At 47.1% G+C, this 19,768-nt stretch overlaps 3 protein-coding genes across 18 annotated transcripts in view; 2 read left to right on the top strand and 1 right to left on the bottom strand.

The window, feature by feature from the left end:
• LOC146335373 (uncharacterized) overlaps window positions 1-2,804 on the top strand; it is a 41,907-nt gene extending 39,103 nt beyond the window's left edge. For all 4 annotated transcript variants that reach the window (XM_084821938.1, XM_084821935.1, XM_084821939.1 and 1 more), the window contains one exon: window positions 1,257-2,804. In XM_084821938.1, the coding sequence (XP_084678064.1) occupies window positions 1,257-1,373 (117 nt within the window). In that variant the 3' untranslated portion in view covers window positions 1,374-2,804. The remainder of the gene's footprint in view (window positions 1-1,256) is intronic.
• Window positions 1,092-10,212, bottom strand: MRPS16 (mitochondrial ribosomal protein S16). 4 transcript variants are annotated; one of them, XM_084821940.1, is made up of 5 exons: window positions 10,070-10,212; window positions 9,668-9,802; window positions 6,455-6,479; window positions 4,951-5,211; window positions 1,092-3,586 (listed from the first exon to the last, which is right to left on the bottom strand). In XM_084821940.1, the coding sequence occupies exons 2-5, from the start codon at window positions 9,692-9,694 to the stop codon at window positions 3,444-3,446; spliced, it is 456 nt and encodes a 151-aa protein (XP_084678066.1). In that variant the 5' UTR covers window positions 9,695-9,802; window positions 10,070-10,212; the 3' UTR covers window positions 1,092-3,443. The 4 variants fall into 4 exon arrangements, with proteins under 4 accessions (XP_084678066.1, XP_084678069.1, XP_084678068.1 ...); XM_084821943.1 differs by lacking the exon at window positions 9,668-9,802 and having other exon boundaries at window positions 1,111-3,586; XM_084821942.1 differs by lacking the exon at window positions 9,668-9,802 and having other exon boundaries at window positions 1,111-3,586; window positions 10,187-10,212.
• Window positions 10,213-10,441: 229 nt separating this feature from the next.
• Window positions 10,442-19,768, top strand: part of CCDC27 (coiled-coil domain containing 27) — a 29,812-nt gene continuing 20,485 nt past the window's right edge. For 6 of the 10 annotated variants that reach the window (XR_014786018.1, XM_084821928.1, XM_084821926.1 and 3 more), the window contains exons 1-4: window positions 10,442-10,505; window positions 12,673-12,893; window positions 14,042-14,171; window positions 16,357-16,521. Coding sequence is in view for 9 of the 10 variants with exons in the window: in XM_084821928.1 (XP_084678054.1) it covers window positions 12,738-12,893; window positions 14,042-14,171; window positions 16,357-16,521 (451 nt within the window). In the remaining variant the exon portion in view is untranslated. Of the gene's footprint in view, window positions 10,936-12,672; window positions 12,894-14,041; window positions 14,172-16,356; window positions 16,522-19,768 lie in introns of all 10 variants that reach the window. The other 4 variants (XM_084821925.1, XM_084821932.1, XM_084821931.1 and 1 more) reach the window with 2 other exon arrangements.

Here is a 19,768-nt window from a genome sequence, read left to right as displayed (position 1 = left end):
AGTCCAGCCTGGACATGACTAGCGCATGGATAACTGAGGCAAGGTCCGTCCTCTCCAGATAGGGCCGCAGTTGGCGTACCGGCCTAAGCTAGTAAAAAGCACTCCTGGACAGCACAGCCCCCTGGGCTCCCCCAGTTAGCTCAGAGTCGAGGAGGACTCCCAGACTGTGCACTTGGTCTTTTAGGGGGAGTGCAACCCCGTCTAAGACCAGTTGTAAACCTCCATCCGAAGTAGTTGGTTTCCCAACCCACAGTACCTCCGTCTTGCCTGGATTAAGTTTCAGCTTGTTCACCCTCATCCATCCCAAAACAGCCTCCAGACACTGGTTCAAGAGGTCCACAGCCTCCCCGGGATGTGCAGATGGAAATGAGAGGTAGAGCTGAATATCATCCGCATACTGATGACATTTCAGCCCAAACCTCCTGGTGACTTCCTCCAGTGGTTTCATGTAGATGTTAAAAAGCATGGGGGACAAGATAGAACCTTGTGGCACCCCACAGCTAATGGCCATGGGGTGGAACCGAAGTTCCTCAGCACCACCTTCTGTGTGTGACTGTTCCTCCAGAAAGGACCGGAACCACTTTAAAACTGTGCCTCCCAAGCCCAATCCAGATAAACGATCCAGAAGGATACCATGGTCAATGGTATCAAAAGCTGCTGAGAGGTCCAGAAGAATCAACAGGGTTGCACTCCCCTCATCCATTCCCCAGTGTAAGCCATCAACCAGGGCGACCAAGGCTGTTTCCGTCCCATAACCAGGCCTGAAACCTGCTTGGAATGGGTCTAAATAATCAGTTTCATCCAGAACAGCTTGGAGTTGTGAGGCCACCACAGGCTCCAGCACCTTGCCCAAGAATGGCAAATTTGACACAGGGCGTTAATTACCTTTTCATTAGTGTTACCACACCTTTGGAATTCCCTTACCCCAAAACTTCATCGCGCCCTCTTGGCGGGGTTTAACTAGACACTAATGACTTCGTAAAATTTCGCCAAGCTTGCCATGTTTTAACCGATGCTGTTTTAAGGGTTGTATTGTTCCGTTTGAAAGCTGCCTTGTGCGGACGTTGTCCAAAATGGCAGGAACCAAATGTAGTAAATCATTCTTTATTTATAAGATTTATTAGTCTCTCTATAGTACAATAAACAAAATAAATGCTAGGTATTATTCATGCGCAGGCCTCTTTTAGACAATAAGCTGGCACGTTTTCTTCCTTGGTTACATCTGAACTCCTTTGCTTTTCTCAATTTTGAAACAGGAGAATAATCCATCCCTGATTCAGACTGGTGCAGAAGAGACCTTAAACTCCCACCTCCTTGTGTTCGAGGCAGAGAGATCCAGAAGAGAAGATCGGGTTGTGTTCCTTGAAATATGAAGGGATCCTTATGCCTCATGATGAACCACTTTTATAATCAAAGGAACAGGCTATTCTGATTGGCCTTTCAAGTATGCGTTCTGTTCCAGCGAGAAGCTTGCTTGCGTATTTTTCAATGGCTGTTTCATGACGTATTTTAGTTTCGTAAGCCACTTGGGATATTTTTTATATATGGCAAGCGGTATAGATGTTGATTAAATAAGTAATATGCCTGTAAGCACAAAGCCTGGTAGCTGTAGGTGACGAGGAACTGTATGCAGGCGGGTGAGTGGTCTGACAGAGCAGAGACAGGGTGCCTGTTCCTCCTTGGCGCCCAGCATTACAAGCCAGGCTGCAGAGGAGAGCAGACCTCCCTCCTCCACACCCAGCATTGAAACATGGCAGGCTGCTACAGGAGCAACAGAGCTCTCCCTCTCTCCTCCGCCAGACTCCAACAAGCTAATAAAAGTGTTTGCAGGTTAGTAAATTGGGTGGACTGATTTACAAGGCTGCTAGATGTTCTGCAGCGCCTACGTATACCCATCCCAATTGTCTGCTCAGGTATCAAAGCAGCTTTCTGTATGGACCTGCCTCAGATCCTGTCAGGCCATTGATTGAGCCTGACTGCTGCCTTTTACTCTTAACAGATCGCAACTAGAGAACGGTCTTTCCCAGCCCTGCATTCAGGATCCGTTTAACTAGAAAACCTGGGACTGCCTGTATGCAAAGCATATGCTCTAGCACTGAGTGGGGAAACCTATACAAAAATATTCAAATACTCCTATTTCTTTGGAGTAGTTTATTCCGGTAGTTATAAGAACATAAGAGCCCTGCTGGATCAGACCAAGGGTCCGTCTAGTCCAGCATTCTGTTCACACAGTGGCCAACCAGCTGTTGACTGGGAGCCCACAAGCAGGGCATGAGTGCAACAGCACCCTCCCACCCATGTTCCCCAGCAACTGGTGTACATAGGCACACTGCCTCTGAAACTGGAGGTAGCACGTAGCCATCAGGACTAGTAGCCATTGATAGCCTTTTCCTCCAGGAATTTATCCCAACTCCCTTTTAAAGCCGTCCAAGTTGGTGGCCATCACTACACCTTGTGGTAGAGAATTCCATAGTTTAACAACGCGCTGTGTGAAGAAGTCCTTCCTTTTATCTGTCCTGAGTCTCCCACTAGTCAGCTTCATAGGATGACCCTAGGTTCTACTATTTTAAGAGCCAAGAATCAGACAGAGCCTTTATTTTCCATGATCTGAAGATGCCCAGGGGCTGGACACACCTCTTCTAAAATATCACCAGTCGTTCACACATACTACTTTTGAGCAAACTTTATTTTTCATTATTTGGGAAGCTCAATTTCACAGCTTTTCTACATTTTGTCATGTCCCTGATGAAGTTGGCTATGAAGATTCACACCCAATAAACCAATCTGCCTTTCTACGGAATCTCACAAAGTTGTGGTTGTACAAATACATATGGATTGCATAACAGTTCAAAGGGAAGATGGGGTTGTGGGGAGGACTGAATTTAGGACAAATGAATGGGAAGCCATAGCTGGAAAGAGGAAATGCACATCTAAGACGTCCTTATGTTCCCCTTCTGGGACAGAAATCAAGTTTTTACATGAAAGGTGGCACCAGAGTATCTACACATGTCAATTTCAACATGGGTGTGACTTCGTAGATCCTGCTTCATACTAACCAAATCTGGTCTTGTGCACTTTGCAGATCTTGCTCAAAAAAACAACAGAACTTGCAAAAACTTGTTCTTGTGATATCTGCTGCATATTTGCCAGAGATCCTAAATACTATAATTAGGGCATTTTAAAATCTGCAGATGGTAGAAGACTTATTTATAGGCTTTGGGGCACTAATCTCAAGTTCCGTGCAATTAAAAAAAATCTGTGATGTTGACTTGCACAGTGCAATAAAACAGGCCATGGCACTCTAATGCTGTGGGGTGCTGGGGTGGGGTGGAATAGTACAGCTGTTTCTGTTCACTTCCTTAGTATGGCAGATGCTGTTCTGCCGGTTACCCTGGTGCTGCCCTCCGAGTTGATAGCAACAGTCTAGTTTGTCCACTTTGTTCTTATTCTTTCACAGCCGAATTTTCTTCCTGAGCAGTCCTTGCGGCCTCCTGAGCAGTCCTTGCTGCCTCCTGAGCTCTTCTCTTTTTTACTCGCTCAGCATTTGTGATAGTCATAGGATGTAGGGGGAAGAATCCAGAAAGCCCTAAGGAACAAAAAACAAATGTATTCTCTCATGGCTGTTTACTCTCATGCCCTGTGGTCAACTCTCCCAAGCTAAAAAGCTAAAAACAGTGAGTCAAGACATACATAAAAACCTGACACTCAGCTGTAAGAAATGTACTTGCCACATAAGAGTCATATGTACAATCTTCCCTTGTGGATTAAGCTCAAGGCTGATTAGCTGGGGGCCGGTGACATCACAAACATCCTCTTCCCTTCCCACCTGCTCTTCCCCAGGGCAGCTTAAAAATAAGTGATATGGCTGTTGCTTTTTAAAATCAGCTGTCAGCTGTGAGCCGGACAGCGCTGTATCAACTCCATCTGATATGGCGGCTGCGCACCTTCCTTCCCTACCATCTGCTCCCATCGGTAGTACATGCCCTGGTCTCCTCTCGTTTAGACTACTGTAATGTGCTCTACGTGGGGTTACCCTTGAAGACGGTTCGGAAGCTGCAGCTGGTACAGAATGCGGCAGCTCGCCTGATTAAAGGCAGCTGCCGGCGAGATCACATCACTCCAGTGCTGAAGGAGTTGCACTGGTTACCAGTTGTTTTCCGGGCCAAATTCAAGGTGTTGGTTTTGACCTTTAAAACCCTATATGGTTCCGGCCCAGCCTATCTTATGGAGCGCCTCCAGCAGCACCAGACAGGCCGCTTAACAAGATCAGCCTCGGATGGCCTTCTCTCTGTCCCATCAGCCAGGACAGCTAGACTGGTGGGGATGAGGGAGAGGGCCTTCTCTGTGGTGGCCCCCACTCTGTGGAACTCCCTCCCTAGGGAACTCCGCCATGCCCTCTTGCTTTTTAAAATCAGCTGTCAGCTGTGCATTAAAAACGTGGTTGTTCAGGCAGGCATTTGGGGTGGGCTAGGGTATTTCAGAAAATGTTTTTATTGTAGAATTTTATTGTTTTAAACTGTCTTATTATATGCTTGTACATTGCCCAGAGTGGCTGGGTCACCAGCCAGATGGGCGATTAATAAATTAAATAAATAAAATAATAATAATAATAATAATTAGGAGCCACACGACTGTTTTAAATGCATAATCATACACACAGCATGTTAAACAAAAACGCCTGGGGAGAAGTTGTAACAGGTTGGGAAAAGTTAAACTACAGCAGAACCATGCCTCAGGGTGAGCGTTAAAATACTAGGAATGTATGTTTTTGAGGGTAACAAGCGGGCGGCAGACAATGGCACAAGCAAAATTAAAACTGTAGTTTTAAATGCTGAAAGCTGCTTTGACAGATGAACAGGATATAAAAGTGAAAAAATAATGTTGCAAAAGGCCTCCCAACAACAGACAATCTAAAAGACAGAAGTGACAATTGAAAACAAGGCAGACTACCCAAAAGTTTCTCGACGGGCTTGCTGAGAAGAGCACCATTGGCAAACCAGTGTTTCAGCCGCTCGATGTTCAAGCCAACAATTTTTTCTTGGTGGTTGTTGGGAAGTGGATCATAGCAGCCAATCTGTTCTAAGTACTTGCCATCCCGGGCTCGCTTGTTCTGTGCAGCCACGATCCGATAGTAAGGTCTGTTGGCGCAGCCACCAAGAGCAAAACGGATGACGACATGTGCCTTGTGGTAGTGTTTGAGGAGGCAGCGCCCTGTAGCAGAGACCATGCAAATGCAACGTTTAATGGCAATCCTTTGTTTATGAAGATTCCCCTTCCCCGCTCTGTTAAATAAGTGAGGGATTTCTAGGTTTCAGCTACGTTTGTTTTTCTAGTAGTCCTTTATTAGCCTAGGTCATTGATTTTCAAACTGTAGGGTTGGGAATTTAGGGGTTTCTTAGAAGGTTATTGAATGGTTACATAGGAAAGGAGGCAACCCTTAAGATATCCAGAGTCCTTAACTGCTGAGGGCAGCCTTGCATTTACGCACGCACTCGCCTGGTAGCCACAGGTGACCAGGAATTCTATGCAGGTGAGTGGGCTGGTGGGCCAATCTTTCTGTCCTTCCTCTGCTAATCTGGTTGGCTTCCATAATGTTTGCAGACAAAGGGAATCCTCTCTCTCAGCTCTGTCCTTTTCTACCAATCTATTTGGTAGAAGGCATTTTTTAAAGTCACATGACTAGCACCATGGGTTGTGAATTAAGTCCCTGGTTCATATTTTGCTTCTCTCACAGGGCACATTCACACAATCACGGGGTAAGGACAAGGAGGGGAACTACGCTGCGGGGAGGAGCAGGAAAACCATGACACGTGTGCCCCTCACATGACCAGGAACCATGTGGCGCGCCATGGCTTACTTACCTATTCCTGCAGCATAGTTCTTGCATCATTCTCCCACCGATGCAGCTGTGTATCCCAGCGGCCACCACAGCGGGAAGTGGGTTGCACTGGCTGCTCCAGATGTCGCTAAGCGACGACGATCATAGAGTTCAGCTGCACCAGCTAGAGCGTTGCTGGAAGTTCCAGATACTCTAGGTGGCTGTCTCTATGGCCGCTGGATTTTAGCCACAGGGATGCCAGATTTATCAACAGAATACCAGCCACATGACACGGTAAGCCACCCCGGGGCCCCTTACCCACACTACAGAGGGTAGGTATCTGGGGTGGGTAATTTACCGATTGTGGGTAGGCGTTTCACCCCCTCACATGACATGCTAACTCATTGAGGGTTGCTCCCGAATGCAACCCACAATGTGTTAGCATTATGTGTGAACCCAGCCACACTTACTAGAGGATGCTTGACAAGCTTACTACCGCTCAGCTTCACAATATGGGGATGATAATAGTGATCTACCTTACAGGGTTATTGCAAAGATTATAGATACAATTATGTGAACTGCTTTGAACACTCTGCAGTCACTACATAAATGTGAACAATTATTAACCCCACTTACCCAATTGAACCATGATGTCTTTGTGCTGGAGAGAAGAGGAAGCAAAGGGAAGAAATCAGATTCCCAACATCTATTACCATTTTTTATAAAACCTAACAGTTGTCAAGTGCAGAACCAAGAATCCACATCTCCTACAGTGCGACTGTAAAATAAGCCAGGGAAAGGATAGTGGAAGTGGAAATCAGTGACGTGGAGCTTAATTTTTCCAGTGCTTAATTCTTTTGCAGAAAAGTTTCCATTCCGTAAGTCCATTAGTAACAACGAATGGATGCCATTTGTAAAAACATTAGGAAAGGTTGGCAGTTTCAAATTTGTAATTAATGGTTTTCAAGTGATTCTGTATTCTAATAAAATTCTACATGGTATAATGTTTAAATCGCATTAATGGCGCAATCCTATTGGGATAGGCAGCCGCCTCCGAACTCGGAGGCAACAGCCTATCCAATGCAGGGCAGGGGCAGTGCAGAAGGAATCATCCCCTCCGCGCCTCAACAGCCCTGCATTCGTGGCTAGACAGCCGAAGCTGTACCTGCTGAATCTCTGCCTTGGCTGCCATTCACTGGCAGTTTGAGGCAGCTTGATATGCTCACAACAAAACTGAAATCAAATTCAACAGGAGAAGCACTGATGAGGAGAGGAGCAGCTGTACCTGCGGAATCTCTGCCTGGGCTGCCATTCACTGACACAGTTTATGAGGCAGCTTGCTACGCTCACAACAGAACTCTAAAATTCAACAGGTGAAGCTTTGCCCAGTCAGGAGGAGCGCTGATGAGAGAAGCTGTACTGGCTGAATCTCTGCCTGGGCGGCCATTCACTGACAGTTTATGAGGCAGTTTGCTATGCTCACAACAGAACTCTAAAATTCAACAGGTGAAGCTCTGCCCAGTCAGGAGAAGCGCTGATGAGAGAAGCTGTACCTGCTGAATCTCTGCCTGGGCGGCCATTCACTGGCAGTTTGAGGCAGCTTGATATGCTCACAACAAAACTCAAATTCAACAGGAGAAGCTCTGATGAGAGAAGAAGCTGTACCTGCGGAATCTCTGCCTGGGCAGCCATTCACTGACACAGTTTGTGAGGCAGCTTGCTACGCTCACAACATAACTCTAAAATTCAACAGGTGAAGCTTTGCCCAGTGAGAAGCGCTGATGAGAGGAGAAGCTGTACCTGCGGAATCTCTGCCTGGGCGGCCATTCACTGACAGTTTGTGAGGCAGCTTGCTACGCTCACAACAGAACTCTAAAATTCAACAGGTGAAGCTTTGCCAGTCAGAAGCGCTGATGAGAGAAGCTGTACTGGCGGAATCTCTGCCTGGGCGGCCTCACTGACACAGTTTGTGAGGCAGCTTGCTACGCTCACAACAGAACTCTAAAATTCAACAGGTGAAGCTTTGCCCAGTCAGGAGAAGCACTGATGAGAGAAGCTGTACTGGCTGAATCTCTGCCTGGGCGGCCATTCACTGACAGTTTATGAGGCAGTTTGCTATGCTCACAACAGAACTCTAAAATTCAACAGGTGAAGCTCTGCCCAGTCAGGAGAAGCGCTGATGAGAGAAGCTGTACCTGCTGAATCCCTGCCTTGGCTGCCATTCACTGGCAGTTTGAGGCAGCTTGATATGCTCACAACAAAACTCAAATTCAACAGGAGAAGCTCTGATGAGAGGAGAAGCTGTACCTGCGGAATCTGTGCCTGGGCGGCCATTCACTGACACAGTTTGTGAGGCAGCTTGCTACGCTCACAACAGAACTCTAAAATTCAACAGGTGAAGCTTTGCCAGTCAGAAGCGCTGATGAGAGAAGAAGCTGTACCTGCGGAATCTCTGCCTGGGCGGCCATTCACTGACACAGTTTGTGAGGCAGCTTGCTACGCTCACAACAGAACTCTAAAATTCAACAGGTGAAGCTTTGCCCAGTCAGGAGAAGCACTGATGAGAGAAGCTGTACTGGCTGAATCTCTGCCTGGGCGGCCATTCACTGACAGTTTATGAGGCAGTTTGCTATGCTCACAACAGAACTCTAAAATTCAACAGGTGAAGCTCTGCCCAGTCAGGAGAAGCGCTGATGAGAGAAGCTGTACCTGCTGAATCCCTGCCTTGGCTGCCATTCACTGGCAGTTTGAGGCAGCTTGATATGCTCACAACAAAACTCAAATTCAACAGGAGAAGCTCTGATGAGAGGAGAAGCTGTACCTGCGGAATCTGTGCCTGGGCGGCCATTCACTGACACAGTTTGTGAGGCAGCTTGCTACGCTCACAACAGAACTCTAAAATTCAACAGGTGAAGCTTTGCCAGTCAGAAGCGCTGATGAGAGAAGAAGCTGTACCTGCGGAATCTCTGCCTGGGCGGCCATTCACTGACACAGTTTGTGAGGCAGCTTGCTACGCTCACAACAGAACTCTAAAATTCAACAGGTGAAGCTTTGCCCAGTCAGGAGAAGCACTGATGAGAGAAGCTGTACTGGCTGAATCTCTGCCTGGGCGGCCATTCACTGACAGTTTATGAGGCAGTTTGCTATGCTCACAACAGAACTCTAAAATTCAACAGGTGAAGCTCTGCCCAGTCAGGAGAAGCGCTGATGAGAGAAGCTGTACCTGCTGAATCCCTGCCTTGGCTGCCATTCACTGGCAGTTTGAGGCAGCTTGATATGCTCACAACAAAACTCAAATTCAACAGGAGAAGCTCTGATGAGAGGAGAAGCTGTACCTGCGGAATCTGTGCCTGGGCGGCCATTCACTGACACAGTTTGTGAGGCAGCTTGCTACGCTCACAACAGAACTCTAAAATTCAACAGGTGAAGCTTTGCCAGTCAGAAGCGCTGATGAGAGAAGAAGCTGTACCTGCGGAATCTCTGCCTGGGCGGCCATTCACTGACACAGTTTGTGAGGCAGCTTGCTACGCTCACAACAGAACTCTAAAATTCAACAGGTGAAGCTTTGCCCAGTCAGGAGAAGCACTGATGAGAGAAGCTGTACTGGCTGAATCTCTGCCTGGGCGGCCATTCACTGACAGTTTATGAGGCAGTTTGCTATGCTCACAACAGAACTCTAAAATTCAACAGGTGAAGCTCTGCCCAGTCAGGAGAAGCGCTGATGAGAGAAGCTGTACCTGCTGAATCCCTGCCTTGGCTGCCATTCACTGGCAGTTTGAGGCAGCTTGATATGCTCACAACAAAACTCAAATTCAACAGGAGAAGCTCTGATGAGAGGAGAAGCTGTACCTGCGGAATCTGTGCCTGGGCGGCCATTCACTGACACAGTTTGTGAGGCAGCTTGCTACGCTCACAACAGAACTCTAAAATTCAACAGGTGAAGCTTTGCCCAGTGAGAAGCGCTGATGAGAGGAGAAGCTGTACCTGCGGAATCTCTGCCTGGGCGGCCATTCACTGACACAGTTTGTGAGGCAGCTTGCTACGCTCACAACATAACTCTAAAATTCAACAGGTGAAGCTTTGCCCAGTGAGAAGCGCTGATGAGAGGAGAAGCTGTACCTGCGGAATCTCTGCCTGGGCGGCCATTCACTGACAGTTTGTGAGGCAGCTTGCTACGCTCACAACAGAACTCTAAAATTCAACAGGTGAAGCTTTGCCAGTCAGAAGCGCTGATGAGAGGAGAAGCTGTACCGGCGGAATCTCTGCCTGGGCGGCCTCACTGACACAGTTTGTGAGGCAGCTTGACACCCGCGCTCCCCTGGGGCCGTTCCCTCCGACAGCGCCCGCCCTCCGTCCATCTTGACTTACCAGCTCGCCGAGGACGGAAATCACGCGAAGGCCCGCCCCGCCGCTGGCGCATGCGCAGCGGGCGCGCGGGCGGGCGGGCGCGAGAGGGCGCCGCCGAGCGGGCGTAGAGCCGGCGGCCAATCAGAGGGCCAGGTTAGAAACGCGGGGTTCCCGCCCCGGCCAACCGCGTTCGCCCGTGCGCCGCCCGGGTCGCGGAGGGCGACGGGAGCTGTAGTCCCCTCCGCGCTGCTCCCCGCGTTGCTAAGCGACCGCCGCGGGCCTTGCGAGCGGGGCCTCGGCTGGGCCGCGGAGCCGGTTGGGCGGCCCGAGGACGGGGCAGGTGAGGGGGCGAGGTGGTGGCGCAGCGGTGCGAGGGCTGGGCTAGGGCGGCCCTGGGTCTAGGCCCCACCCGGCCATGAAGCTCGCTGGGTGGCTTTCGGCCCGGCACTGTCGCTCCGCCTAACCTACCTCGCAGGGTTGTTGTGAGTAAAACGGAGAGGGGGAGGACTATGTAAGCCGCCTTGGGCTCCTTGGAGGAAAGGGGGGGCAGTCATGTCAGAAATAAATGACAATTCAAAAGAAGTAGTGGAGGCAGTGCGGTGTAGTGGGTAGAGCGCTGGGCTAGAGGGAGACCTGGGTTCTAGTCCCCACCCGGCCGTGAAGCTCACTGGGTGGCTGGCGCTCAGCCTAACCTACCTGGCAGGGCTGTTGTGAGGATGAAACGGAGAGCAGGAGGTCTGTTTAAGCCGCCTCGGCTTCTTGGACGAAAGGTGGGATATCAATGTAATAAATAAATAAATAAAAAGAATTTGAAGTAGTGGATGTGGTCTTGGGCTCCCTGGAGGAAAGGTGGGATATTCATGTCATAAATAATTCAAAATAAGTCAAAGGAAGTAGTGGAGGCAGTGTGGTGTAGTGGTTAGAGCGCTGGGCTAGAGGGAGACCTGGGTTCTAGTCCTCACCTGGCCGTGAAGCTCACTGGGTGGCTTTCGGCCCGGCACTGATGCTCAGCCTAACCTACCTGGCAGGGTGGTTGTGAGTAAAATGGAGAGGGGGAGGACAATGTAAGCTGCCTTGGGCTCCTTGCGGGAAAGGTGGGATATCAATGAAATAAATAAATAAGAAATAATTTAAAGTAGTGGATGTAGTCTTGGGCTCCTTGGAGGAAAGGTGGGATATTCATGTAATAAATAAATAAAAAGAATTCAAAGGAAGTAGTGGTTGTAGTCTGGTGTAATAGATAGAGTGTTGGACTGGGACTCAAGAGACCCGGGTTCTTCCCACCCGGCCATGAAGCTTACTGGTTGACTTTTGGCCAGTCACTGACTCCCAGCCTAACCTACCTCACAGGGTCATTGTGAGGATAAAATGTAAGCTGCCTTGGATGCCCCGCAAGAGGAGAAAGAGGGGATAGACATGTAATTAATAAATAAATACCGGTATTGCATGCAGAGATAGGCCCCACCTCTGCCCTTTAGCCACGCCCATGTAGGTAGGTCCCATCCTTCCCTTTTCCTTCCCTCCCCCTTTTTTATTTTTCTTTCTCTGCCACAGGGCTAGTGGCTCGCATGTTTAAACATCATGCATGCCCAGTACAATATGGGCTTGGTCCACCATTTTGAATGACTGCAACATCAGCCTAGTCCCTTTTGAGGAGGTAAACCTGTTTCTCGGCTATACACCTTTTTATATGGTAGGTGGGCGACTCACGTGACTGAATTGCTCCTCCATACCAGCGCGCATATCCCTGCCCGTAGAAACCAAGCATGGCAGGATGAAGTCCAAGTGAGAACTGTTCTGCCTGACATCCTAGTTTTCCATGTTCAGGGATTTTAATGTTTTTATTTATTAATTCCTTTAATTTCTATGGAGGGATAATTCAGCTAGTTGAGAACTAAGCCGTCCAGTGATGACTTGCTGATATGAATGCAGATTAAAATTTTGCCCTGGTTGTCACTGAGGTGTACAAACATGCATTAGAGTTTACAGTCCCCTCTCAGTTTCAGACCATCTCAGATTTCAGCCCCCTTCCTCGGGTTTCTAACTACACATCTGAGTGAGGATGTGGTTGCACTTTGGCTCTAATGCTCATGCATGTAAAATGTGTGTACAGAGATAACATGTAAGAATACCACCTCCTTTCCACCCCCTTGCTAAAACTGTCTGTCCAAAGCTAGTAGTAAATGGTGTGAGTACGTTCCTGTTGTAGCTATGCTGTATGTAGTACAATCAGATCCCTTCAAAGATTTAATATTTTACTGCACACCTTTAAAAAAAGAGGGAAAAGTAGACGATATAGTCAGATTAACATAAAGTAGGTGACGAGCACAGTGTGATAATGCAGGGGCTGATCCTGAGTGTGAAAACAGGCTTCTAAGTACCCTAAAATATAGTCCAAAGCTGGCTAGTCCAAATACAGATTGTTGCATGTGCATAAGCTCATAGCCTTCAGTTTGTCTCCCCCCTGTCCCCCATACATTTAGAAATAATGTCTTCTTTTCTTACAGTGGGTATTTAAAACCTGTCAGGCTCTTTAACTCTGCTGTATGGGAGCAGCTGAGCTGATAAACTCATGGAGAAACCAGTTAGCTTGATGAGGAAGGGCTTTAATGAGCTGCAAATGATGGGCAACCGCAAACAGCAGAATCCTGTGTGGAACCTTCCGACCAGCAGCAAAATGGGCCCCAGCAAAGCATCTAAAGCAGTCAGGCAGTACTATGAGAGGCAGGTATGCAGGGACTGGATTATATTCCATGTGTTTTAAAAATGTGTATTTATTATATAGCACTTCCAGTATTAGCTACTGAGCCATGTACAAGGTTATGTTATTATCATACAAAGCCCTAAAACAAATTGGGTCCAGGATACCTAGCAGACCACCTTTATTTTATTTATTTATTTCATTTCATTTCTATACCGCCCAATAGCCAAAGCTCTCTGGGCGGTTCACAAAAATTAAAACCAAAGAGCACACAATAAAACAATATTAAATATATAAAACATTAAAACCACAGTATAACAACACACCTAGAATAAAACCTAGCAGCAATGCAGGGATTTAAAATATAGATTTAAAAGAGCAAAGCTAAAAGTCTAGAACGCTAAAATGCCTGGGAAAATAAAAAGGTCTTCACCTGGTGCTGGAAAGAATACAGTGTAGGTGCCAGGCGAACCTCCCTAGGGAGCTTATTCCACAGCTGGGGTGCCACAGCAGAAAAAGCCCTCCTCCTAGTAGCCACACACCTCACCTTCTCTTATATAGACCCAGGCAACACTTAAGATCATCAGAGGAGGCTTTGCTGGTCATTCCAAAACAAACAATTTCACCATGAAGAACCCCGAAAGTGGGCCTTCTCTGTAGCGGCACCCACGGTCCGGAAAACCCTCCCTCGTGCAGTTTGGGAGGCAGCAAATGCGCCATCTTTTAAATGCCTCCTAAAAACACACCTCTTCACCCAGGCTTTCCCTGGGCTGGCTGGGGAATGCTGGGAGTTATAGGCCTTTTCTGTGTCTAAACATGCATAGGATTGTGCCCTTAATGTTGTATTTTTCGTATTGTATCTAAGTGTCTTTTAATATTGTGAACCACTGAGAGATGTTACTATATTCAGCGGGATACAAATGCAATCAGTCAGTCAATAAAATCCATGGTGTTGCAATCTCCCAGTCCTCTCTGGAGCTGGGAGATTCCTGTTTGAAATCTTGGGGAGCCCCTGCCAGTCAGGGTAGACAATATGGAGCTAGATGGACCAGCGGTCTAATTCAGTATAAAGTCAACTTCCTCTCTGTTCACGGGAAATATTTCTGCTTCATCCCTGCAGGTCAAAAATCTACTTTGTCATCCATTTTGCTTTTTCAATTTCCCTCCTTACCCAGGCTGAGGATCAAACAGCGAGGCCCTTGGTGTCCGGCTACATGCCCGAGGTGGAGGAATTACAGAAATGCTTCCTCATGCGTCCTGGATGCCCCAGGTACAGCCACAGAGCAACTTCAACATCTCCTCTCGGTAAGGCTCAGAAAGGAGAGACAATCCGTGGGTAGCTCATGTGGAATAATGAGCCAGAGTGCTGGATTTCTATATGGGAGATGTGGGTTTGAATCCCTGCTCAGCCGTGAAGCACACTGTCGAATCCTGACCAAGTCACTAGCCTTCCTTGCATGGCTGTTGTGAGGATAAAAGGGAGAGATGACTTGAAATAAGGCTCCTGCATCTCCGGTGTTTTGTTTCAGCTGCAAGACCAGTGCAAGACATTACACATCTCTATATGTATAATCTGTAAGGGCGCAATCCTATGCATGTTTAGACAGAGAAAAGGCCTACAACTCCCGGCATGCTGGGAGTTGTAGGCCTTTTCTCTGTCTAAACATGCATAGGATTGCGCCCTAAGTATAGTAATGTGTTCCTGTTATGAGTCCATGGTTATGTATTCCACTTATGTCTTTGTATTTTATGGTGAGTGTGTTTGTTGTGAGAGATGATTGGCAGGAAGAAGGGTGGATTTGCGTATCGTGAGCTGAAAGCGTGAAGGTGAAGTGAAGTATGTGGACTATATAAAATTGTGTTCTCTGTTGAGAGAGTCAGAGAGAAATAATGAGGGATTTGATGTGAAATGTTTTAGATCAAAGATAGGACAGAGACAGAGATACGATTTGAGATGGGGAATTGATGTGATAGGGTTTGTAAAAGAGATAGAGATAGGGTTAGGATTTTAGGATTGAGAACACAGAGAGAGAGAGAGAGAGATGGGGGGGAGAGAAAGGTCTGTGGGGATTTGTGAAGTGATTGTTTGAGAGTGTGATCTAGAGAATGGTTAATGAGAGAACATATATTGATAAAGCCATTAAGAGTTACCTGTTTATTATTCAACAACTTATTTGCTGTACATAATAGAGTTTATTTGTTTAATCAAAACCTACACCTTCTGCTCTTGGCTACGTAAGGGGAAGGTACAAAGGGAACAGTGCAAGGTTGACTTCTCATAGAATCATAGGGTGGGAAGGGGCCTACAAGACCATCAAGTCCAACCCCCTGCTCAGTGCAGGAAGCCTGATTCTCAGGCAGTCTCCCATCCAAGTACTAACCATGGCTGACCTTGCTTAGCTTCTGAGATCAGATGAGATCAGGCACATCCAGCCTAAAATCTGTCTGTCCTCGCAGATAGAGGGCTGAGTGAAGAGTTGGGCCTGAGCCTTGATGGTCTTGGTGGCAGTGAAACCAGGTGTGTGTGAGAGAAGGTGGTCCCTCAGGGGATGAGAAAGGCCTTAGAGAAGGGGAATTCTCACCAGGAGAGGGTGGGAACGCCACAACTGGCACACTGAGCTTGGTGTTTCAAGGGCACCCTCTAGCCTGCACTACCAATGAGTCCTCGGTCAGCTGACCCCAAAGACCAGTCTCTGTCCACCAGACTCTATAAAGCAGGGTCAGGGAAACTCTTTTCAAACTCAGTTTTGGAGCAGATCTTGCAGGCTGCGTTCCAGTGGTGGGTGGGACTGAAGGCAAAGGGGTTGGGGCCAGAAATACAAAAGGTATGAGGAAACTGTAGCTTAAAGCTCTTGCGGCTACTCACTAGCCTCAGGAAAGGCATTTCAACCTTTTAGAATGGGGAAAAAGCTGCACAGATGCCAAGAAACCACCAAACAGTTGGGGGGGGGGGGTCTGGAGCCAAACGGTTGCAAAGGCCAAATAATCAGAGAAAGAGAGGGTTACGTTAATACCTGATGTGCTAGTTTATAATATGCAGGGTGATCTTTTTTTTTTCTTTTTTACCTGGGAGCATTCAGAAATATCTGCCATCGTCACTTGCAGTTTGGAAGTGTACAGTCCAGAATATTACTACTTCATGGTACATAATATGCGAAAAGCTCCAATTCCCATTTTAAATATGGGACACTAAGGCTGAGAGGATATGACTTGCTCAGCATAATCCAACAGGTTTTTATTCTATGTCTCCCACAGCCTCACCCTTCAATCAGCCCAGTGGAGTAGAAAGGCTCTCAAGCCTGACTCAGAGAAAGGCTTGGGGCTCTGCTTTTTGCAGTCCTTTCAGAGATGAAGCAACTTGTGAAACCCCATGGTGGATGTACATTAGAATCATCAAATCATATGTGCCTCAGCGACTGACATTTTCCTTGCACGGTATACATAGGAAGCCATCGTACATTGCCCTACTTTTTCCTTCTTTTACCTGCAGAAACTAACTTTGCAAGAGTTGCTGAGCTGCCCAGTAACATTAGCACCATAAGTCTGTCCTCCCAGCTCTCTTTGGATGAATATCTGAATTTGAATCTGAACCTGGATGATTGGAACTCCGTCTTTCAGAATCCGGAAGTCTTGGATTCAAAGAGTTACATCAAGTGTAAGTGTCTTTGTCTGGCAAACAGGTTTTTGCCCATACTTTTCATTAGGCTGATGTTTGTGCCAAAGGTTTGTGGGCACAAATGGAGGCAGGTTCTTAACTTAGCTGTTGCTGTGTTTAAATAAATTCTCCTACAAGTTTGGCTTAGTTGCTATAACCCTCCTTTGTTTCCCCACTCCTGCCATTGTGCATTCTAGTGAGTTGAGCTAGATTATCTCTAATGCCCTTCCACTCTTATGACGTGGTTCTGTTTCCTATACCTGGACCAACCTCCTCATCACAGTTATAAAATCATTATTTATTTATTTATTTATTTATTTCATTTCTATACCACACAGTAGCCGAAGGTGTCTGGGCGGTTCACAAAAATTAAAATCAAAGAGCACACAATAAGACAATATAAAATATATAAAACATTAAAACCGGAGTATAACAATACAACCAGACCAAAACCAGAATAAGACCTAGCAGCAGTGCAGGGATTTAAAATACAGATTTAAAACAGCAAAGCTAAAAGTCTAGAAAGCTAAAATGCTAAAATGCCTGGGAAAATAAAAAGGTCTTCTCCTGGCGCCAGAAAGAATACAATGTAGGTGCCAGGCGAACCTCACTAGGGACCTCATTCCACAGCTGGGGCGCCACAGCAAAAAAAGCCCTCCTCCTAGTAGCCACCAGCCTCACTTCCTTTGGCAGGGGCTCATGGAGAACAGCCGCTGAGGATGATCTTAAGGTCTAGGCAGGCACATATTGGAGGAGGTGATCCTTCAGATAACCTGGCCCCATGCCATTAAGGGCTTTGAATGTTAATACCAACACTTTGAATTGGGCCTGGAAATGGACTGGCAGCCAGTGCAGCTGGAAAAGTACTGGCATAATATGAGCTCATTGGCCAGTCCCTGTTAACAATCTTGCTGCCCTATTTTGGACCAGCTGAAGTTTCCGGACCGTTTTCAAGGACAGCTCCACATGGGTATGGATAACTGTAGCTAGGCTATCTCTGTCCAGGTAAGGGTGTAGTTGGTATACCAGCCTAAGCTGATAAAGTGCTCCACGCCACTGAGTTCACCAGTGCCTCAAGTGACAGTTCTGGATCCAAGAGCACCCCCAAACTATGTATTTATTTAAACAGCTCTATTGTTATACGTGGCACTGTACAAGTATCCTATGTTAAAAAAAAAATAGTGGGAGTAACACTGTTAATAGTAATAGTGGGAGTAATGGTAGACTTTAATTAGATTGAAGGCAAAAGGAGAAGGGGACGGCAGAGGATGAGATGGCTAGATAGCATCACCGATGCAATGAATATGAACTTGAGCACGCTCTGGGAGAGAGCGCAGGACAGGAAGGCCTGGCGTGCTATGGTCCATGGGGTCACGAAGAGTCGGACACGACTGAACGACTGAACAACAATGCGAAGAGAAAACTCCCTGGAAAAGACCCTGATGCTGGGAAAGACTGAGGGCAAAAGGAGAAGGGGACGGCAGAGGATGAGATGGCTAGATAGCATCACCGATGCAATGAATATGAACTTGAGCACGCTCTGGGAGAGAGCGCAGGACAGGAAGGCCTGGCGTGCTATGGTCCATGGGGTCACGAAGAGTCGGACACGACTAAATGACTGAACAACAATGCGAAGAGAAAACTCCCTGGAAAAGACCCTGATGCTGGGAAAGACTGAAGGCAAAAGGAGAAGGGGACGGCAGAGGATGAGATAGCTAGACAGCATCACTGATGCAATGAATATGAACTTGAGCACGCTCTGGGAGAGAGCGCAGGACAGGAAGGCCTGGTGTGCTGTGGTCCATGGGGTCACGAAGAGTCGGACACGACTGAACAACAACAACAATGTTGGGGGACTAACTCTGCCAAGCTTGGTCTCCCCAGGAAATTCCTGACTGGCCTTGGTGACAACTGTCTCCTTCAGAGGGTGGAGGAAGGAATGTGAGGGTCAGCTATCCTTGATTTGATTCTGGACAATAGGGAAGAGTTAGTTGATGAGGTAAAAGTAGCAGGAACTTCGGGGGAAAGTGACCATGTAATGCTCAAGTTCTTGATTCTAAGGAAAACTAAAACTGAGTGTAGTCAAACGTGTACCTTGGATTTCAGGAAAGCTGATTTTAACCAACTCAGAGCAATTATAAGTAGGATTCCGCGGCAGGAAACCCTAACAGGAAGATGAGTTGGAGGGGGATGGGAGTTCCTAAAAACGAGATACTAAAGGCACAATGAGAAACATTCCCAATGAGGAAAAAATGGTAGGCAACAGAAGAAGCCAATGTGGCTACTCAAAAAGCTTAGCAATGATCTGAAAATCAAAGAAGACACACATAGGAGGTAGAAGGAGGGACAGATCACTAAGGACGTGTACAGATATATAGCCTGGAATTGCAGAGATGGTGAAGGCTAAAGTTCGGAATGAGCATTGTGAGGGATGCTAAGAATAAGAAAAAGGGCTTCTTCAGATATGTCCAAAGTCAAAGGAGGACAAAGGTAACGGTAGACCAGCTGCTCAGCGAAGATGGCAAAACGGTGACAAATGACAAAGAAAAGGCGAAACTACTGAGCTCCTAAATTGGCTCAGTCTTCTCCCAAAAAAGGATCTGTGATCTGGAATGAGTGACAAACAAGCTAAAGGGGCAGGAGTGCAGCTTGAGGTCGACAGAGAGATGGTCAGGGAATATCTAAGCTACTTAAATGAGTTCAAGTCCCAAGGTCCAGATGAATTGCATCTTCGAAAGCCTTGTTTAATGTTATTTATTTAGAATATTTTTATCCCGTTCCTCAGCCAAAAAGGTTCCCAGAATAGCTTACAAATAATCAGTAAAAGAATACAGTCCCTGCCCATAGGCTTACAATCTATAAAGACACAACACACAAGGGAAAAGGAATAGGGAGGAAAGGGAGAGAAAAATGTTTTGGCAGGGCTGATGGAATGGGCCTGCTTCCCCCTCTCATCTCCCTCAATACAGCCTGCTGGAATGGCTGCTGGAGATGATGATTGAGGAACCTTTATGGAGGTGGTCTTCAGGACGAATTTTCTCTCTGAAGAAATGCTTGTTTGTTATTTGAGTGCTAAGTCCCTTTGAGTTTGTCATCATTCCGTGACACGTAGTATAAGGGACTCAAGACTTGGGTTAGAATGAAGCCAGCACTTCCCCTGATTCCTGCCTGGACATAACTAACACCGCACTGGCGACCCCTGAAGTAACCCGAAAGCTGACTGGAGTGATTTAGTGACATTGAGGGT

The sequence above is a fragment of the Heloderma suspectum genome, chromosome 15, assembly GCF_057233095.1.
Source record: "Heloderma suspectum isolate Gila_16-S chromosome 15, 16-S_ref, whole genome shotgun sequence".
NCBI lineage: Eukaryota > Metazoa > Chordata > Lepidosauria > Squamata > Helodermatidae > Heloderma > Heloderma suspectum.
This window is presented reverse-complemented; position numbering and strand designations above follow the sequence as displayed.

Bases quoted from the DNA above. Each gene is read 5' to 3' on its own strand.
- MRPS16 (XM_084821940.1), bottom strand. From the start codon at position 9,694: ATGGCCGCCCAGGCACAGATTCCGCAG. The intron at 5,212-6,454 runs GTAAGTGGGGTT...TCTCTGCTACAG, and splicing joins AGACATCATGGTTCAATTGG to GGCGCTGCCTCCTCAAACAC. The intron at 3,587-4,950 runs GTAGTCTGCCTT...TTTGTTCCTTAG, and splicing joins GCCCGTCGAGAAACTTTTGG to GGCTTTCTGGATTCTTCCCC.